The 14,926-nt window shown below is 46.7% G+C and overlaps 1 protein-coding gene across 1 annotated transcript in view; it reads left to right on the forward strand.

Annotated features, from left to right (window-relative positions):
* LOC135546640 (roundabout homolog 1-like) overlaps positions 1-14,926 on the forward strand; it is a 326,986-nt gene that overhangs the window by 263,550 nt on the left and 48,510 nt on the right. The window contains 2 exon segments of the mRNA XM_064975229.1: positions 1,802-2,005; positions 8,560-8,586. Coding sequence (XP_064831301.1) covers positions 1,802-2,005; positions 8,560-8,586 — 231 coding nt within the window.

Raw genomic sequence — 14,926 nt, forward strand, 5'->3', positions numbered from 1 at the left:
GAGAGAGAGAGAGACAGAGGGAGAGGGAGAGAGAGAGAGAGAGAGACAGAGAGAGACAGGGAGAGGGAGATGGGGGAGAGGAGAGGGAGGGGGAGAGGGAGAGTGGGCTGTGAGAGAGAGAGAGAGAGGAGACAGAGGGAGATGGGCATGGAGAGGGGAGAGAGAGAGTGAGAGGGAGATGGGGAACTGGGTTTGAGAGATCCGTTTGCCTCTGACAGAGTGAGTCTGTAAATATTAAAGTGGTTGCAACATAAAACAAGAGAGAGAGAAAAAAAAAGATGAAGAAAGTTAGAAACCAAGTTGAGCATGAAGAAATTGCTTAGGGGAGACAAATGAGCACTCTTTCATGTGAGGCATGGGAGAGAAACACAGAGAGACTAGACACATGAAGAAAACAGGCCTTTGTAGTGTGATCACTTGTTCTGACGGCTCATTTTGAGTAGTAGAGAAGTAGCAACAGAAATGTGCTATAGTGTGCTAATGACTAGTACTATGTTTATATTAGTACTACTGTGACCTCATTCGGTGTAATAATAACTCATAGAATATTGCTCAGTGTGTGGTCATACTTCTTTAAGTCTTCCTGGGTGTGTGGAACAACCAGTGTGCTACCTGGTTCAACTCTGATACGAATAGATCATGTTTAAATCTCCTGGGTTGAGACCGTTTGTCTATTCATCTGCTTTTGTTGACTGGGCTCAGTTCTGGGCTCGGTTCTGAAAGCCTTTTATAATACAGCGAGACCGCTCCATCTCTGCAGCTCCACAGCCCAGCCATACACTCATCTGCAGAGAAGAAAGTCTTGTGTGTCCGAAGAAAAGAGAAAGTTAATATTTCTGCCCTTCGCTGACTTCATTTAGCCTTTTCTATCCCCTCCTTCATATCTTTCCCCGTTTCTGGCTTTTCCACTCGTTCTGAAGTTTTGCAGCGGTCTAAGGCACTGCATCTCAGTGCTAGAGGTGTCACTGCAGACCCCGGTTTGATCCCAGGGTGTATCACAACCGGCAGTGATTGGGAGTCCCATAGGGCGACGGCGTCCGGGTTTGGCCGGGGTAGGCTGTCATTGTAAATAAGAAGTTGCTCTTAACTGACTTGCCTAGTTAAATAAAGGTTAAATAAACATTTTAAAATGATCATGTTAAGAATAACATGTCCTTTCTTCTCTTTCTCCTTTCTTTACTGCTTCTCATTTCCTCCCTTCCCTTTTCCTCCCTTGTTCTTTCCTGTGCACTATCCTGTGACACTCGACCTGCTCTCGCCCTCTGTCATTCCTGACCACCTCCCTTCATTCCTCCTAATCCATTCTTTGCATCTTCACCATCTCTTACTGTCCCCTCTCTGCCTTTTATCCCCATTCCATCACTCGCTCTATCCTCTTCCTCTCATCTCCTCACCCTTTACCCCTCTCCTCACCCTGTACCCCTCTCCTCACCCTGTACCCCTCTCCTCACCCTTTACCCATCTCCTCACCCTGTACCACTCTCCTCACTCTGTACCCCTCTCCTTACCCTTCTCCCCCCTCCTCACTCTGTACCCTTTCCTATTCCTGCCCCTCTCCTCACCCTCCTCCCCTCCTCTTATCCCTTTCCTATTCCTACCCCTCTCCTCTCACCTCCTCACCCTCCACCATCCCATCCTCTCTACTCCTCTCCTCTCACCTCCTCCTCTCCACCATTCTCTCCTCTCCTCTCCTCTCCTCTCCTCTCCTCTCCTCTCCTCTCTTCTCCTCTCTCACCTATCACCTCCTCATCCTCCACCTCTATTTCACCCTTCTCAAATTCCATCCTCTCTCCCCCTGTAGACTCATCGGGGCGTATGACGGAGGGTGTGTTGGAGCCAGAGAACACCCTGTCCCAGCAGATCAGTGAGGTGGTGAAGCAGCCGGCCTTCATAGCAGGGATAGGAGCGGCCTGTTGGATCATCCTCATGGTGTTCAGTATCTGGCTCTACCGACAGCGTAAGAAGAGGAGTGGCCTCAGCACTAACTACGCAGGCATCCGCAAGGGTCAGTACAACATGCCTCATCTGATGGCAGCACACTGGAATCACGTGCTCAAAGTGTCCTCAAGCACTGATCTAGGATCAGGTTAACAAACACAAAATGGAATAGTTAATATGATGAAGAATAGAATAGCTGGTCTTGTATCAGTGATTAAGGGGCATTGTGTGATTCCTACTACTACTCCATCCATGGAGGGACTCTCATCTGAGCTCTCAATTGCAGCCCTCCATCTCCTCCGTCCCCCCAGCAATCCATCCATCCCCCCATCTCCTCCGTCCCCCCAGCAATCTCCGTCCCCCCCATCTCCTCCGTCCCCCAGCAATCCCTCAGTCCCCCCAGCAATCCATCCATCCTCCATCTCCTCCGTCCCCCCAGCAATCCCTCAGTCCCCCCCCCCAGCAATCCCCATCCATCCCCCCTCCATCATCCCCTCCAGTCCCCTCCAGCAATCCCTCAGTCCCCCCCCAGCAATCCCCATCCATCCCCTCCATCCCTCAGTCCCTCCATCCCCCAGGAATCCCTCCGTCCCCCCTCCATCCCCCCATCAGGAGTCCCCTCCATCCCCCAGGAATCCCTCAGTCCCCTCCATCCCCTCAGGAATCCCTCAGTCCCCTCCATCCCCTCAGGAATCCCTCAGTCCCCTCCATCCCCTCAGGAATCCCTCAGTCCCCTCCATCCCCTCAGGAATCCCTCAGTCCCCTCCATCCCCTCAGGAATCCCTCAGTCCCCTCCATCCCCTCAGGAATCCCTCAGTCCCCTCCATCCCCTCAGGAATCCCTCAGTCCCCTCCATCCCCTCAGGAATCCCTCAGTCCCCTCCATCCCCTCAGGAATCCCTCAGTCCCCTCCATCCCCTCAGGAATCCCTCAGTCCCCTCCATCCCCCCTCAGTCCCCCCTCCCTCAGTCCCCCATCCCCTCAGGAATCCCTCCTCTCATATGAAAGTCTTGCATCATACAGTGCCATTTGAGTTGAGGTGAGGTCTATCATCTGAAAATAGTCCCTAGAAACTTTGAGAAAGTTTAAAGCCCTTGAACATCTGCAGGTGAAAAATGGGCCTGTCTCCTGCAGTGGTGTCTTTCTATTCTGTTTCGCGTTTCTCTCTCTGATCCTGTCAGGGTGTTTTTGTGTGTAGTTCTTCTTTTGAAGTGTGTCTTCCGGTCCCACCAGTTTCTGTTAGCAGTTCCCATCGGAATGTGTCTGGGAAGACAGATCAACCTGCTACGACGAGCATAAATCAAGGAGAAACTAAAAAATGTTAAGCTTGAAGTATACTTTTATAATAGTTTTCAGTGAAAGCCTTTGATGCAAATGACTGTTAGAGTTTGAAACATTGTGTCATACTGTTGCAAGAGATTCCTTACCATACCACTGTGTTTTTCATTCTCTATCCAGATGCTCTGTGCTCTCTAGGAGAGGACACTGCTTACCTCACCTGCAGTGGGTTTACCTGTTTACCTGACAGGGTTCAGTACATGCCAAACCTCTGCCCACAATAGTTTAAGGATATAAAGGCTCTCATTTCTTTCTGGTTTAATATGTGTCTGGCTGCCTGGCTGCTGCCTTTAATACCTCCTTCTGCTGGGCTCAGGTACACTGTTGACTGCCAGGGTCAGGAGAGGTACACCATTCAACATAGAGACACAGACAATATACTGGTTTAATAGCTGCAGCTGCTGCCTGCCCCATACCATCCCCCAACCCCTACCTCCTTCTGCTGGGCTCAGGTACACTGTTGACTGCCAGGGTCAGGAGAGGTACACCATTCAACATAGAGACACGGACAATATACTGGTTTAATATGTGTCTGGCTGCCGGCGATGCAGCTGCTGCCTGCCCCATACCATCCCCAAACCCCTACCTCCTTCTGCTGGGCTCAGGTACACTGTTGACTGCCCGGGTCAGGAGAGGTACACCATTCATAGAGACACAGACAATATACTGGTTTAAGTCTGAATTGGGATTGGGAGTCATGGAAACCTGGACTCATCTAGAAACTCTGTCCTTGCTTTGGAAAACCTTTGTTTCTGGCCTTGGTGGTTCATACCTCGGAGCTCTATCATAGTTGAACATTAATATGGGTTTATAGTGAACATACTGGAGTTTGGTATCTCTACAGACTTACATAACTTACAGCAGAGGCCTTGATTTGCATAAGGAATAAGGTCTGTGTATATCTTGGATGCTGACTGCATTGTGTGCTACAGTAGTGTGATTAAGTTCTACTCTGTGTTGCTATGGTGAGACAGATGATGAGGTCCCAGGGTTGGTCATCTTCATGGAAAAGGATTGTGTGTTATGTTTTAAATAAATCAGTGCCCACATGTTATGCCCACATTTAATACAAGAACAGCCTGGTCTCAAGGGTCAACGTTGACTGCAACGTTCTGACAGTGTAATGCATACATTCAATATATGCTTTCACAAAAATAATATTTTGGTTGTTAGAATTAGAATATAAAGATGCCTGTTTTCAAAGAAAACAATAGCATTTTCATTAGTTTATGTTACTGTAGAAGATCTGCTGCCGGGTACTCAGTTGTAAAGTCACTGATATCAAAGGGCACTCAGAGCGGAACTTGTAGCCACACAGTAAGACCTCGGAAGACTTTGTGAGAACAGTAATCTACTGTGCCCGGAGGCTGGAGAGAGGACCTACTGTAGAGGCTGAGGTTGGGAGAGAGAGAGGGGCTGCTGTAGAGGATGAAGTTGGGGAGAGAGAGGGGCTACTGTAGAGGCTGAGGTTGGGAGAGAGAGAGGGGCTACTGTAGAGGCTGAAGTTGCGAGAGAGAGAGGGTGACTGTAGAGGCTGAGGTTGGGAGAGAGAGGGGCTAGTGTAGAGGCTGAAGTTGCGAGAGAGAGAGGGGCTACTGTAGAGGCTGAGGTTGGGAGAGAGAGAGGGGCTACTGTAGAGGCTGAAGTTGCGAGAGAGAGAGGGGCTACTGTAGAGGCTGAAGTTGGAGAGAGAGAGGGCTACTGTAGAGGCTGAGGTTGGGAGAGAGAGTGAGGGGCTAGTGTAGAGGCTGAAGTTGCGAGAGAGAGAGAGGGCAACTGAGAGGCTGAGATTAGGAGAGAGAGAGCTACTGTACAGGCTGAGGTTGGGAGAGAGAGTGAGGGGCTACTGTAGAGGCTGAGGTTGGAGAGAGGAGACTGGAGAGAGAGAGAGAGAGAGAGAGAGAGAGAGAGAGACACTGAGAGGAGAGGTTGGTGAGAGAGGCTGCTGTAGAGGCTGAGGTTGGTAGAGAGAGAGGATGCTGTAGAGGCTGGGGTTGGTAGAGAGATAGGATACTGTAGAGGCTGAGGTTGGTAGAGAGAGAGGCTACTGTAGAGGCTGAGGTTGGTAGAGAGAGAGGCTGCTGTAGAGGCTGGGGTTGTTAGAGGATTGCTACTGTAGAGGCTGGGGTTGGTACACAGAGATAGGCTACTGTAGAGGCTGAGGTTGGTAGAGAGAGAGGCTACTGTAGAGGCTGAGGTTGGCTCCACACACCTTTAAGGAGCCCTTCCTTCTTCCAGAGGAGCCGAGCAGTGCATCAGTGTTTCCTCACATTAACTCTGTAACTCTCTGAGCTCATGTGGGCACAGCAGGCAAATATGTCTTTTCTCTCTCTCTCATCCCCTCTTTTTGCTCTTTAAAACCACAAGAGGCCATGGTCTTTGTTGGAACTGGTAACCAAGAATGTTTTGAGAAGAGAAGAAGAGGATAATTGCAACCACATGAAGCAACAAGCAGCACTCAGTGTGAAGTGGGTTGAATTGGAGTTGTGGAGAATTGGAAGTTGAGATATAGGTGTGTGCGTGTGTGTGTGTGCGTGTGTGTGTGCGTGTGTGTGTGCGTGTGTGTGTGTGTGTGTGTGTGTGTGTGTGTGTGTGTGTGTGTGTGTGTGTGTGTGTGTGTGTGTGTGTGTGTGTGTGTGTGTGTGTGTGTGTGTGTGTGTGTGTGTGTGCGTGTGTGTGTGCGTGTGTGTGTGCGTGTGTGTGTGTGTGTGCGTGCATGCGTGTGCGTGCGTGTGTGTGTGTGTGTGTGTGTGTGTGTGTGCGTGTGTGTGTGCGTGTGTGTGTGCGTGTGTGTGTGTGTGTGTGTGTGTGTGTGTGTGTGCATGCGTGCGTGCCTATGTGCCTGTGTTTGTTCTTGGGTGTGTGCGTGGGTCTGTGTGACATTAGTAACACCGCCAAGATGTCTCATCCAGCCAGTGAATAAGCTGTCTGTGACGGTCTCTTGTCACTGTGGTTATTTGATTGATTTCAATCATGTTAATATTTCTCACGAGCACCTCGCATGCCAAGTGTCAATCTCTCTCCTCTTCAAAGTCGAAACGCAAACAGATAAAAGATTCCAAACGGACCAATCTATTCAGCTGCTCTGAGCTTCAAGTGGAAAAGAGCAGGATTCCAAACAAGAGGAAATAATTGTGGCATTAAAGGGACATTTGAAAGGTTGTGTTTCCATAAATAAAAGGAGATGAAGAGGTGAGGACAGCTGTACATCAGTGATAGCTACTGTGCCTTCAGAAAGTATTCATACCCCGTCATACCTATTCCACATGTTGTTGTGTTACAGCCTGAATTCAAAATGGATAAAACATTTCTCACCCATCTACACACAAAACCCCATAACGACAAAGTGAAAATAAGTTTTTTGACATTTTAGCAAATTTGTTGAAAATTAAATGCAGAAATATCTAATTACAAAAGTAAGTATTCACACCCCTGACTCAATACTTTGTAGAAGCATCTTTGGCAGTGATTACAGCTGTGAGTCTTTCTGGGTAAGTTTCTAAGAGCTTCCCACACCTGGATTGTGCAATATTTGCCCATTTATTATTTTCACAATTATTCCAGCTCTGTCAAATTGATTGTTGATCATTGCTAGACAACCAGTAGATTTAAGGCAAAACTGTAACTTGGTCACTCAGGAACATTCACTGTCTTCTTGGTAAGCAACTCCAGTGTAGATTTGGCCTTATGTTTTAGGTTATTATCCTGCTGAAAGATGAATTCAACTCCCAGTGTCTGGTGGAAAGCAGACTGAACCAGAATTTCTTCTAGGATTTTGCCTGTGCTTATCTCCAATTAATTTATTTTTTATCCTGAACAACTCCCCAGTCCTCCACGATTACAAGCATACCCATAACATGATGCAGCCACCACTATGCTTAAACATATGTGGAGAGTGGTACTCAGTAATGTGTTGTATTGGATTTGCCCCAAATGTAACAATTTGTATTCAGGACAAAAAGTGATTTTTTTGCAGTATTACTATAGTGCCTTCTTGCTAACAAGATGCCAGTTTTGGAATATTTTTCTGTAGAGGCTTCCTTCTTTTCACTCTTTGATACCTAGTCAGTTGTACAATTGAATGCATTCAACTGAAATATGTCTTCCACATTTAACCCAAGGTTGGGAACTGCCTTGCTCAGGGGTGGAATGACAGATTTTTACCTTGTCAGAGTAACTCAAATGTTGTTGATCCATCCCCATTTTGCTCCTATCACAGCCATTCAACTCTGTCATTGTTTTAAAGTCACCATTGGCCTCATGGTGAAATCTCTGAGCGGTTTCTTACTCTCCGGCAACTGAGTTAGGAAGGATGCCTTTAACTTTGTAGTGACTGGTGTGTTGATACACCATCAATCGTAAAATTAATAACTTCACCATATTCAGGGATATTCAATTATTCTGGGGTGAATTGAAATTGGCAACAGCAAAAACAACAACTTACATGTACTTAATAAACATTTATGATTTTTTTAAAATATATAAATAATAATAATAATCCAACCTCATACATTTTATAAGAGGATAAACAAAGATAGAGAAAATTGGGTCATTGAACTAATTTGAAGTCGGGTTTTAATCTCTTTGCAATCTCCTCCTATCTTGTTTGAAGAAAGAATGGTACACTTCCATATAAGTATTAAGCAGCTTGTTGTGACATGAGGTGTAATGGATCATGATGAACGGACATCAAAACCGTTGGGCAAAATTACGTTCAATGATGAGACAACCCATTCCCACAAATGTTTCATGTTTAATATGTGCTGTCAGTTACTGCTGATGGATTGAGCACGGTGCTCAACAATGCCTGCCAAAATGGGTTAAATTGGCCAATGATCAGATACGTACTGTATATACATTAAAATACTCAGATCTAATTCTGTACTAGTCAGGATTTGAAACATCGTAGAGGTGTTAGAAGATTCAGAAGAGGAAATGGCACCAACAGAGAAGGTAACTAATCCTGCACTAAACAGGTCTTGAAACACCAAAATAGTGTTTTCAACCTTTTCCGGTAGAGCTCTTAGTCCCTGGCAAGGTGTTGCACAAGTAATGTTACAACACACCATGTCATGTTTCAAAACATCTCAGGATGATGTGTTTCAATACACCAGCAAAGTTAAGGTTTGTCTCCTTTGCATTAGTTTTGATGTTACAAACACAATGAAGAGAACCCTGTTGTGTGTATCTCATTTGATTCAAGAGAAATATACATGTTGCTATTCTATATTAATGGTGTTTTCTCTCTCTTTCCTCTTTCTTGGGCCTCTGCTTCAACCTACAGTGCCGTCCTTTACCTTCACTCCTACAGGTAAACCCTCCTGATAACTCTTCATTTAATTTCATAGCACCTTCTCTATAAAACCTCATAACAAATCAAATCACATTTTATTTGTCACATACACATGGTTAACAGATGTTAATGTGAGTGTAATGCTTGTGCTTCTAGTTCCGACAATGCAGTAATAACCATCAAGTAATCTAGCTAACAATTCCAAAAGTACTACCTTACAGACACAGGTGTAAGGGGATAAAGAATATGTACATAAAGATATATGAATGAGTGATGGAACAGAGCGGCATAGTTAAAGTGGCTAGTGATACATGTATTACATAAAGATGCAGTAGATGATATAGAGTACAGTATATACGTCTTTCAATGCAAGACTGCACACACTGAGTCACACAGTGATGGCCTGAACAGATCTAGCAGTCATTCTGCTCCGTCAGTCGGAAGAGACACTCTTTAGTTAAAAATACTAAGCCACAAGAAAGGGAGCAGTGTGGTGTCAGGTTTAAAGAACAATAACAGAGATGTTTTACCAACTGGTGCAGGCAGTGCCTTCAGAGTTAAGCACTTAAAGAGGAGCGAGCCGTGCATCCACGCTACTAAGAAACTGTTACAACTGGCGGGGACTTCATCAAAGGGCTGCCGCTGCCCGCCTCTCTGCCTCTTATGGCATTTATGATGATGACACATCTCCAGTCACATGGACCGATTAGACAGAGCTGTGGACAGGGAGAAAGGAGCGACTGAGGGTAGATGTGAACTGGACTGACACGGACATAACAGAGCACTCTCTTTCTCTCTCTCTCTCTCTCTCTCTCTCTCTCTCTCTCTCTCTCTCTCTCTCTCTCTCTCTCTTTCTGTGTGTTTAACCCTCTCTCTCTTTCTCTATTCTCTCTCTCGCACTCCCTCTCTTTCTATCTCTCTTCTCACTCATTCACTCTCTCTCTTTCTATCTCTCTCTCCCCCCTCTCTCCTGCCGAGATGCATGTGTAGTTGGCACTTGTGTCACAACACCTGTGCTCATCCTTGTAAATCAGAGAGAGAGCAAAAGAGAGTGAGAGGAGAGAAGAGAGAGAGAGAGAGAGGGGAGTTATGTGAGGCTTGTGGTTATGGTGACTAAGCCAATCTGTGCAGAGCAGAGGCTGTATCTAAACTGTGCGGGTTGTTTTTCTCCTCCTCGTCAGCTTCGGGCCCTAGGATCACGTCTAATAGTTTGAGTGTTTCAGTCCTCTGTTCTGAACTGCTGGAACTCTTTCAGGTGAAACCTATTGAGTCAGCTGGTTAGTTTTGGGCCACTTCCTTAATGCTTGAGGTTAGAGTTTCTGCTTGTTGAAGTTTACAATCCTAGAAGCTGCCATGACGCTGAAAGAAAAGACAGGATGTTGTCGGTGCTAATCTTCCACGAGATGCTGATTTGAGAGGCACTACATGGTTTTTGTTGTGGAATTCCTGAATGCTCTATATACAGAAGCCAAATGTAGACTTCCTCTCTCTCAACAGTAGAGGGGGAGAGCGAGAGAGAGAGTGAGAGACTTTTTGTCTTTCTTTAATGAAACATTCTAATTTCATTAAAATGTCATCCCCCCTTAAAATAAAACACAGAAATATATCCTGTACTGCATACATGTAGACATACATGCATACATACTCACCTTTCCCTGTACCCCACGATACAAAAACACACCACACATCACAATATCCAAAAAACCTTGCCACTTCTACAAACATATTTCCAAAACATCTTCCCCAACCCACCATACTCTCCGCCCCACATACCCCCTGCCACCGATGTGCCTTCACTCCTGTTAGGCTCCTAATGTTCCTCACTTTAATGCAGAGGTTGTAGAGGACTTTAAATCCCACCCCATCAAACTTCCCCAGGCTCGGAGTGTTAAAATCTAACAAGTCCTCCAGACTCCCTTGCCAGTAGCCAGTCTCTGCCGTCACCTGCAGTGGCGGAAATATTGGTGGCCCGTCCCTCTTTGGCCGCTCAAACACCCCCCTTACTGGCTCAGACAGTGCCTCATGGACCTCCTCCAGTAATCTGTCCAGCAGCCTAAGAGACATTATTCCTGTTTGATGTGCCAGGAATTCCGGGGTTTTCAACCCTCCTCTCTCAACAGTCGCAGGTCACTCAGCCTTTGTAAACCCGATGCCAACAGCTGCCTCTGTAGGTTGGCCGACTGAACCGATCTCAAATGAATGGCTGGGTTGTGGAAGATAGGCTCCATCCCTGACCATCACAGAAACTTCATCTGCATACGCTGACACTGCTATGCCTGTCACCACACCCATACCGGTCCAGCACACTCCCTGCAGTCTCCTGTGTAGCAGGCCCGATAGAGGGCATCCTTGTCTAATGCCCCGTCTCACCAAGACTGGCCTACTGAGCCCCCCTCCCAACTAGACCATACATGATGCCCCAGCATACAACATCTTCACAAAGTCAAAAACTTTTCCCCAAACACAAAACCTATTAAACAGATACTCGTGGTCCACTCTATCAAAAGCCTTCTCTTGATCTAAAGAGACCAGTCCAAAGTTCACATTAGAACCTCTTGACAAGTCCAGCATGTCCCTGATTAAGAACAAGTTGTCTTCCCCGCCCTGTCTTTCAGGCAGTTAACCCATTGTTCCTAGGCCGTCATTGAAAATAACTGACTTGCTTAGTTAAATAAAGGTAAAAAAGTAACATCTGGAAAAAACTGCCCAGGTCTCTACGTAATTCAGCTAAATTAGTCTGGAGGCCTACATTGCCTTGCCCCACCAGCTCTACCTCCACATCACTGATACAACGCTCTAGTTCCCCCAATTCTCTCCTAGCCTCTGAGAGAGCTGTAAACTGTTTGGACTTTCCCCACATCCTACTCATAATCCTCTCTTCGCTGCCCCCACCTTTCCCAAAAAGTCTGGAAACCTGAGCACAAAGTAGCATCTAGTAAGAGCTTCACATTAAACTTCAAATAGGATGCCTGCCGAGGCCCTGGTGAAATAGACAGCTGAACAATGGTTATGTGATTATCCAAAAAACCCACCGAGAGAATGGTACCAACAGCCCATTGCTCTGATTCCTGGACACCTAAAAATGTATACTGTCTTGTGTTGGGATGTTTAGTTCTCCAAACATCCACTAAGTCGAACTGATTAATGATATCCCTTAACACTCCAACTGACACTGAATGAGGCTCTTCCCCAATTCTGTCTTTCGTAAAATCCATTGTACAGTTCCAGTCCTCGCTGACCACCAGCGTCTCCTCAGGCGCTACCTGTGAGAGTTCCAGTCCTCGCCGACCACCAGCGTCTGTGAGAGTTCCTGTCTAAGACCCAAATAGAACCCCCTTCTCTCTCACTGTGTTAGGGGCATACACATTTATAAAGACAAAACCCATGTTGTTAATTTCTGCTTTTACAACAAGCAGCCTACCCCTACACACCTCCTTTGAGGAGCACATTTTTACAGACAGACCCAGTACAAAAAGGACTGCCACCCCTGCACTAGAAATTGTCCCATGGCAAATTCAACACACTTGCTCCTTTCCACCAGAGCCCCAAATCGACTTCATTCACCACATCACTGTGTCTCCTGCAGAAACAACACCTGTACTTTGTTTTGTTTTACATATTCACCCAACACACTTGTCTTTCCCGCATCTCTGGCACCATTTATATTGAGCGAGCCGACCCGAAGAGTCTCCATTTATATTGAGTGAGCCGACCCGAAGAGTCTCCATAAGAAGTCTCCATTTATATTGAGCGAGCCGACCCGAAGAGTCTCCATAAGAAGTCTCCATTTATATTGAGCGAGCCGACCCGAAGAGTCTCCATAAGAAGTCTCCATTTATATTGAGCGAGCCGACCCGAAGAGTCTCCATAGGAAGTGGGTGAAAAGCCAGCAAAGAAAGAGACCAATAGCAAAGGTCAAAAATCCCCAGTGCCAGGAAGGAACTATACATCTAAACCGTGTCTGAAAGTTGACCTTTGTGCACTGTTGTGACCCACTTCCAACCTAAACCGTTTCCTGGGTGACAGGACACCATGCCCCTCATTTTTCATAGCATGTTGTACTGAACTTACAAACTTTCTAGGATCAGAAAAAAAGCCTCAAGATTAACTTTTTTCCCCTTAGACTCATTCAGGAACTTTGTCAGTTCCCTCAACGTGTACTTAGACCCCTCTGCTTGACTGGCTGTCAGCTCCGGACCCATTGAAGAGGAGTCTGAAAAAAAGGCCTCCTCATCATCCTCTTCCTCAGACTCACTTTCCTCCTCATCTCCATCTCCCATCCTGACCACCTGCCCTTCCTCTCTGGTCAGGGCCTCCCCCCAGCACCAGGCAAAGGTTCCTTGGTGACTTTGACCACACCAGCCTCTCCCCTCCCACCTTCTTTCTTCTCCCCCTTTTTCCTTTCTGCTTGACACCCTCCTCCTCCCCCCAGTCTCTTACACTTCCCCACTATACTCTCCACTAGCATAGCCTGCCTAGACCCAGCCTCATCTACACCACCATCTATAGCCTGACTAGACCCAGCCTCATCTACACCACCATTTATAACCTGACTAGACCCAGCCTCATCTACACCACCATCTATAGCCTGACTAGACCCAGCCTCATCTACACCACCATTTATAACCTGACTAGACCCAGCCTCATCTACACCACCATCTGTAGCCTGACTAGACCCAGCCTCATCTACACCACCATCTGTAGCCTGACTAGGCCCAGCTTCATCTACACCACCATCTATAACCTGACTAGACCCAGCCTCATCTACACCACCATCTGTAGCCTGACTAGACCCAGCCTCATCTACACCACCATCTGTAGCCTGACTAGGCCCAGCCTCATCTACACCACCATCTATAACCTGACTAGACCCAGCCTCATCTACACCACCATCTGTAGCCTGACTAGGACCAGCTTCATCTACACCACCATCTATAACCTGACTAGACCCAGCCTCATCTACACCACCATCTATAACCTGACTAGGCCCAGCCTCATCTACACCACCATCTATAACCTGACTAGACCCAGCCTCATCTACACCACCATCTGTAGCCTGACTAGACCCAGCCTCATCTACACCACCATCTATAACCTGACTAGACCCAGCCTCATCTACACCACCATCTGTAGCCTGACTAGACCCAGCCTCATCTACACCACCATCTGTAGCCTGACTAGGTCCAGCCTCATCTACACCACCATCTGTAGCCTGACTCGACCCAGCCTCATCTACACCACCATCTGTAGCCTGACTAGACCCAGCCTCATCTACACCACCATCTGTAGCCTGACTAGGCCCAGCCTCATCTACACCACCATCTGTAGCCTGACTAGGCCCAGCCTCATCTACACCACCATCTATAACCTGACTAGACCCAGCCTCATCTACACCACCATCTCTAGCCTGACTAGGCCCAGCCTCATATACAAAACCATCTCTAGCCTGACTAGGCCCAGCTTCATCTACACCACCATCTCTAGCCTGAATAGTCCCAGCCTCATCTACACCACCATCCATAACATGACTAGGCCCAGCCTCAGCTACCCGACCATCTCTGGCATGACTAGGCCCAGCCTCTGCTGTCTGTGTCTCATTACCCCTTGCACGTTGACCTCGAATTCCCCCACTGGCGCTTGTACCCTCACCTTGTCTACGGGCTTTATTTGGCACGCAAAGCTTTTATGCCCCAAATCCCCACACTCAAAACACCGTAGACTATCTGTGCAGCAAACCCTGCATAGAGCCCCTCCCCATGCCTGACTTTAAAATGCACATTTAGCTGTTGCGCATTGTAATTCAGAAACATAAACACTTGCCTATGGAACGAAACAACATGCTTAACCTGTTGCGTCGCGCAATCCCGGATCCGGGATTCTATTTATAGCCTCAAGCTCATTAGCATAACGCAACGTTAACCTCTTGAAACTCCCCATCCCGGATCCGGGATTGTGACTAAGCCTCAGGCTCATTAGCATAACGCAACGTTAACGATTTCTGAAAATCGCAAATAAAATTAAAATAATGCGTTTGCTCTCAAGCTTAGCCTTTTCTTAACAACACTGTCATCTCAGATTTTCAAAATATGCTTTTGAACCATAGAAATTGACTAATTTGTGTAAGAGTATGCAAAGCTAGCATAGCATTTTGTGTAGCATGTAGCACGCAACATTTTCACAAAAGCCAGATAACCAAATAAATAAAATCATTTACCTTTGAAGAGCTTCTGATGTTTTCAATGAGGAGACTCCCAGCCACATACCAAATGCGCAGTGTTTCCTGAAAGCATCTTTGTGTAGGAGAAATCGCTCCATTTTGTACATCACATTTGGCTACCGAAACGAACCGAAAATTCAG

The sequence above is a fragment of the Oncorhynchus masou genome, chromosome 9 (genome assembly GCF_036934945.1).
Source record: "Oncorhynchus masou masou isolate Uvic2021 chromosome 9, UVic_Omas_1.1, whole genome shotgun sequence".
Classification (NCBI taxonomy): Eukaryota; Metazoa; Chordata; class Actinopteri; order Salmoniformes; family Salmonidae; genus Oncorhynchus; species Oncorhynchus masou.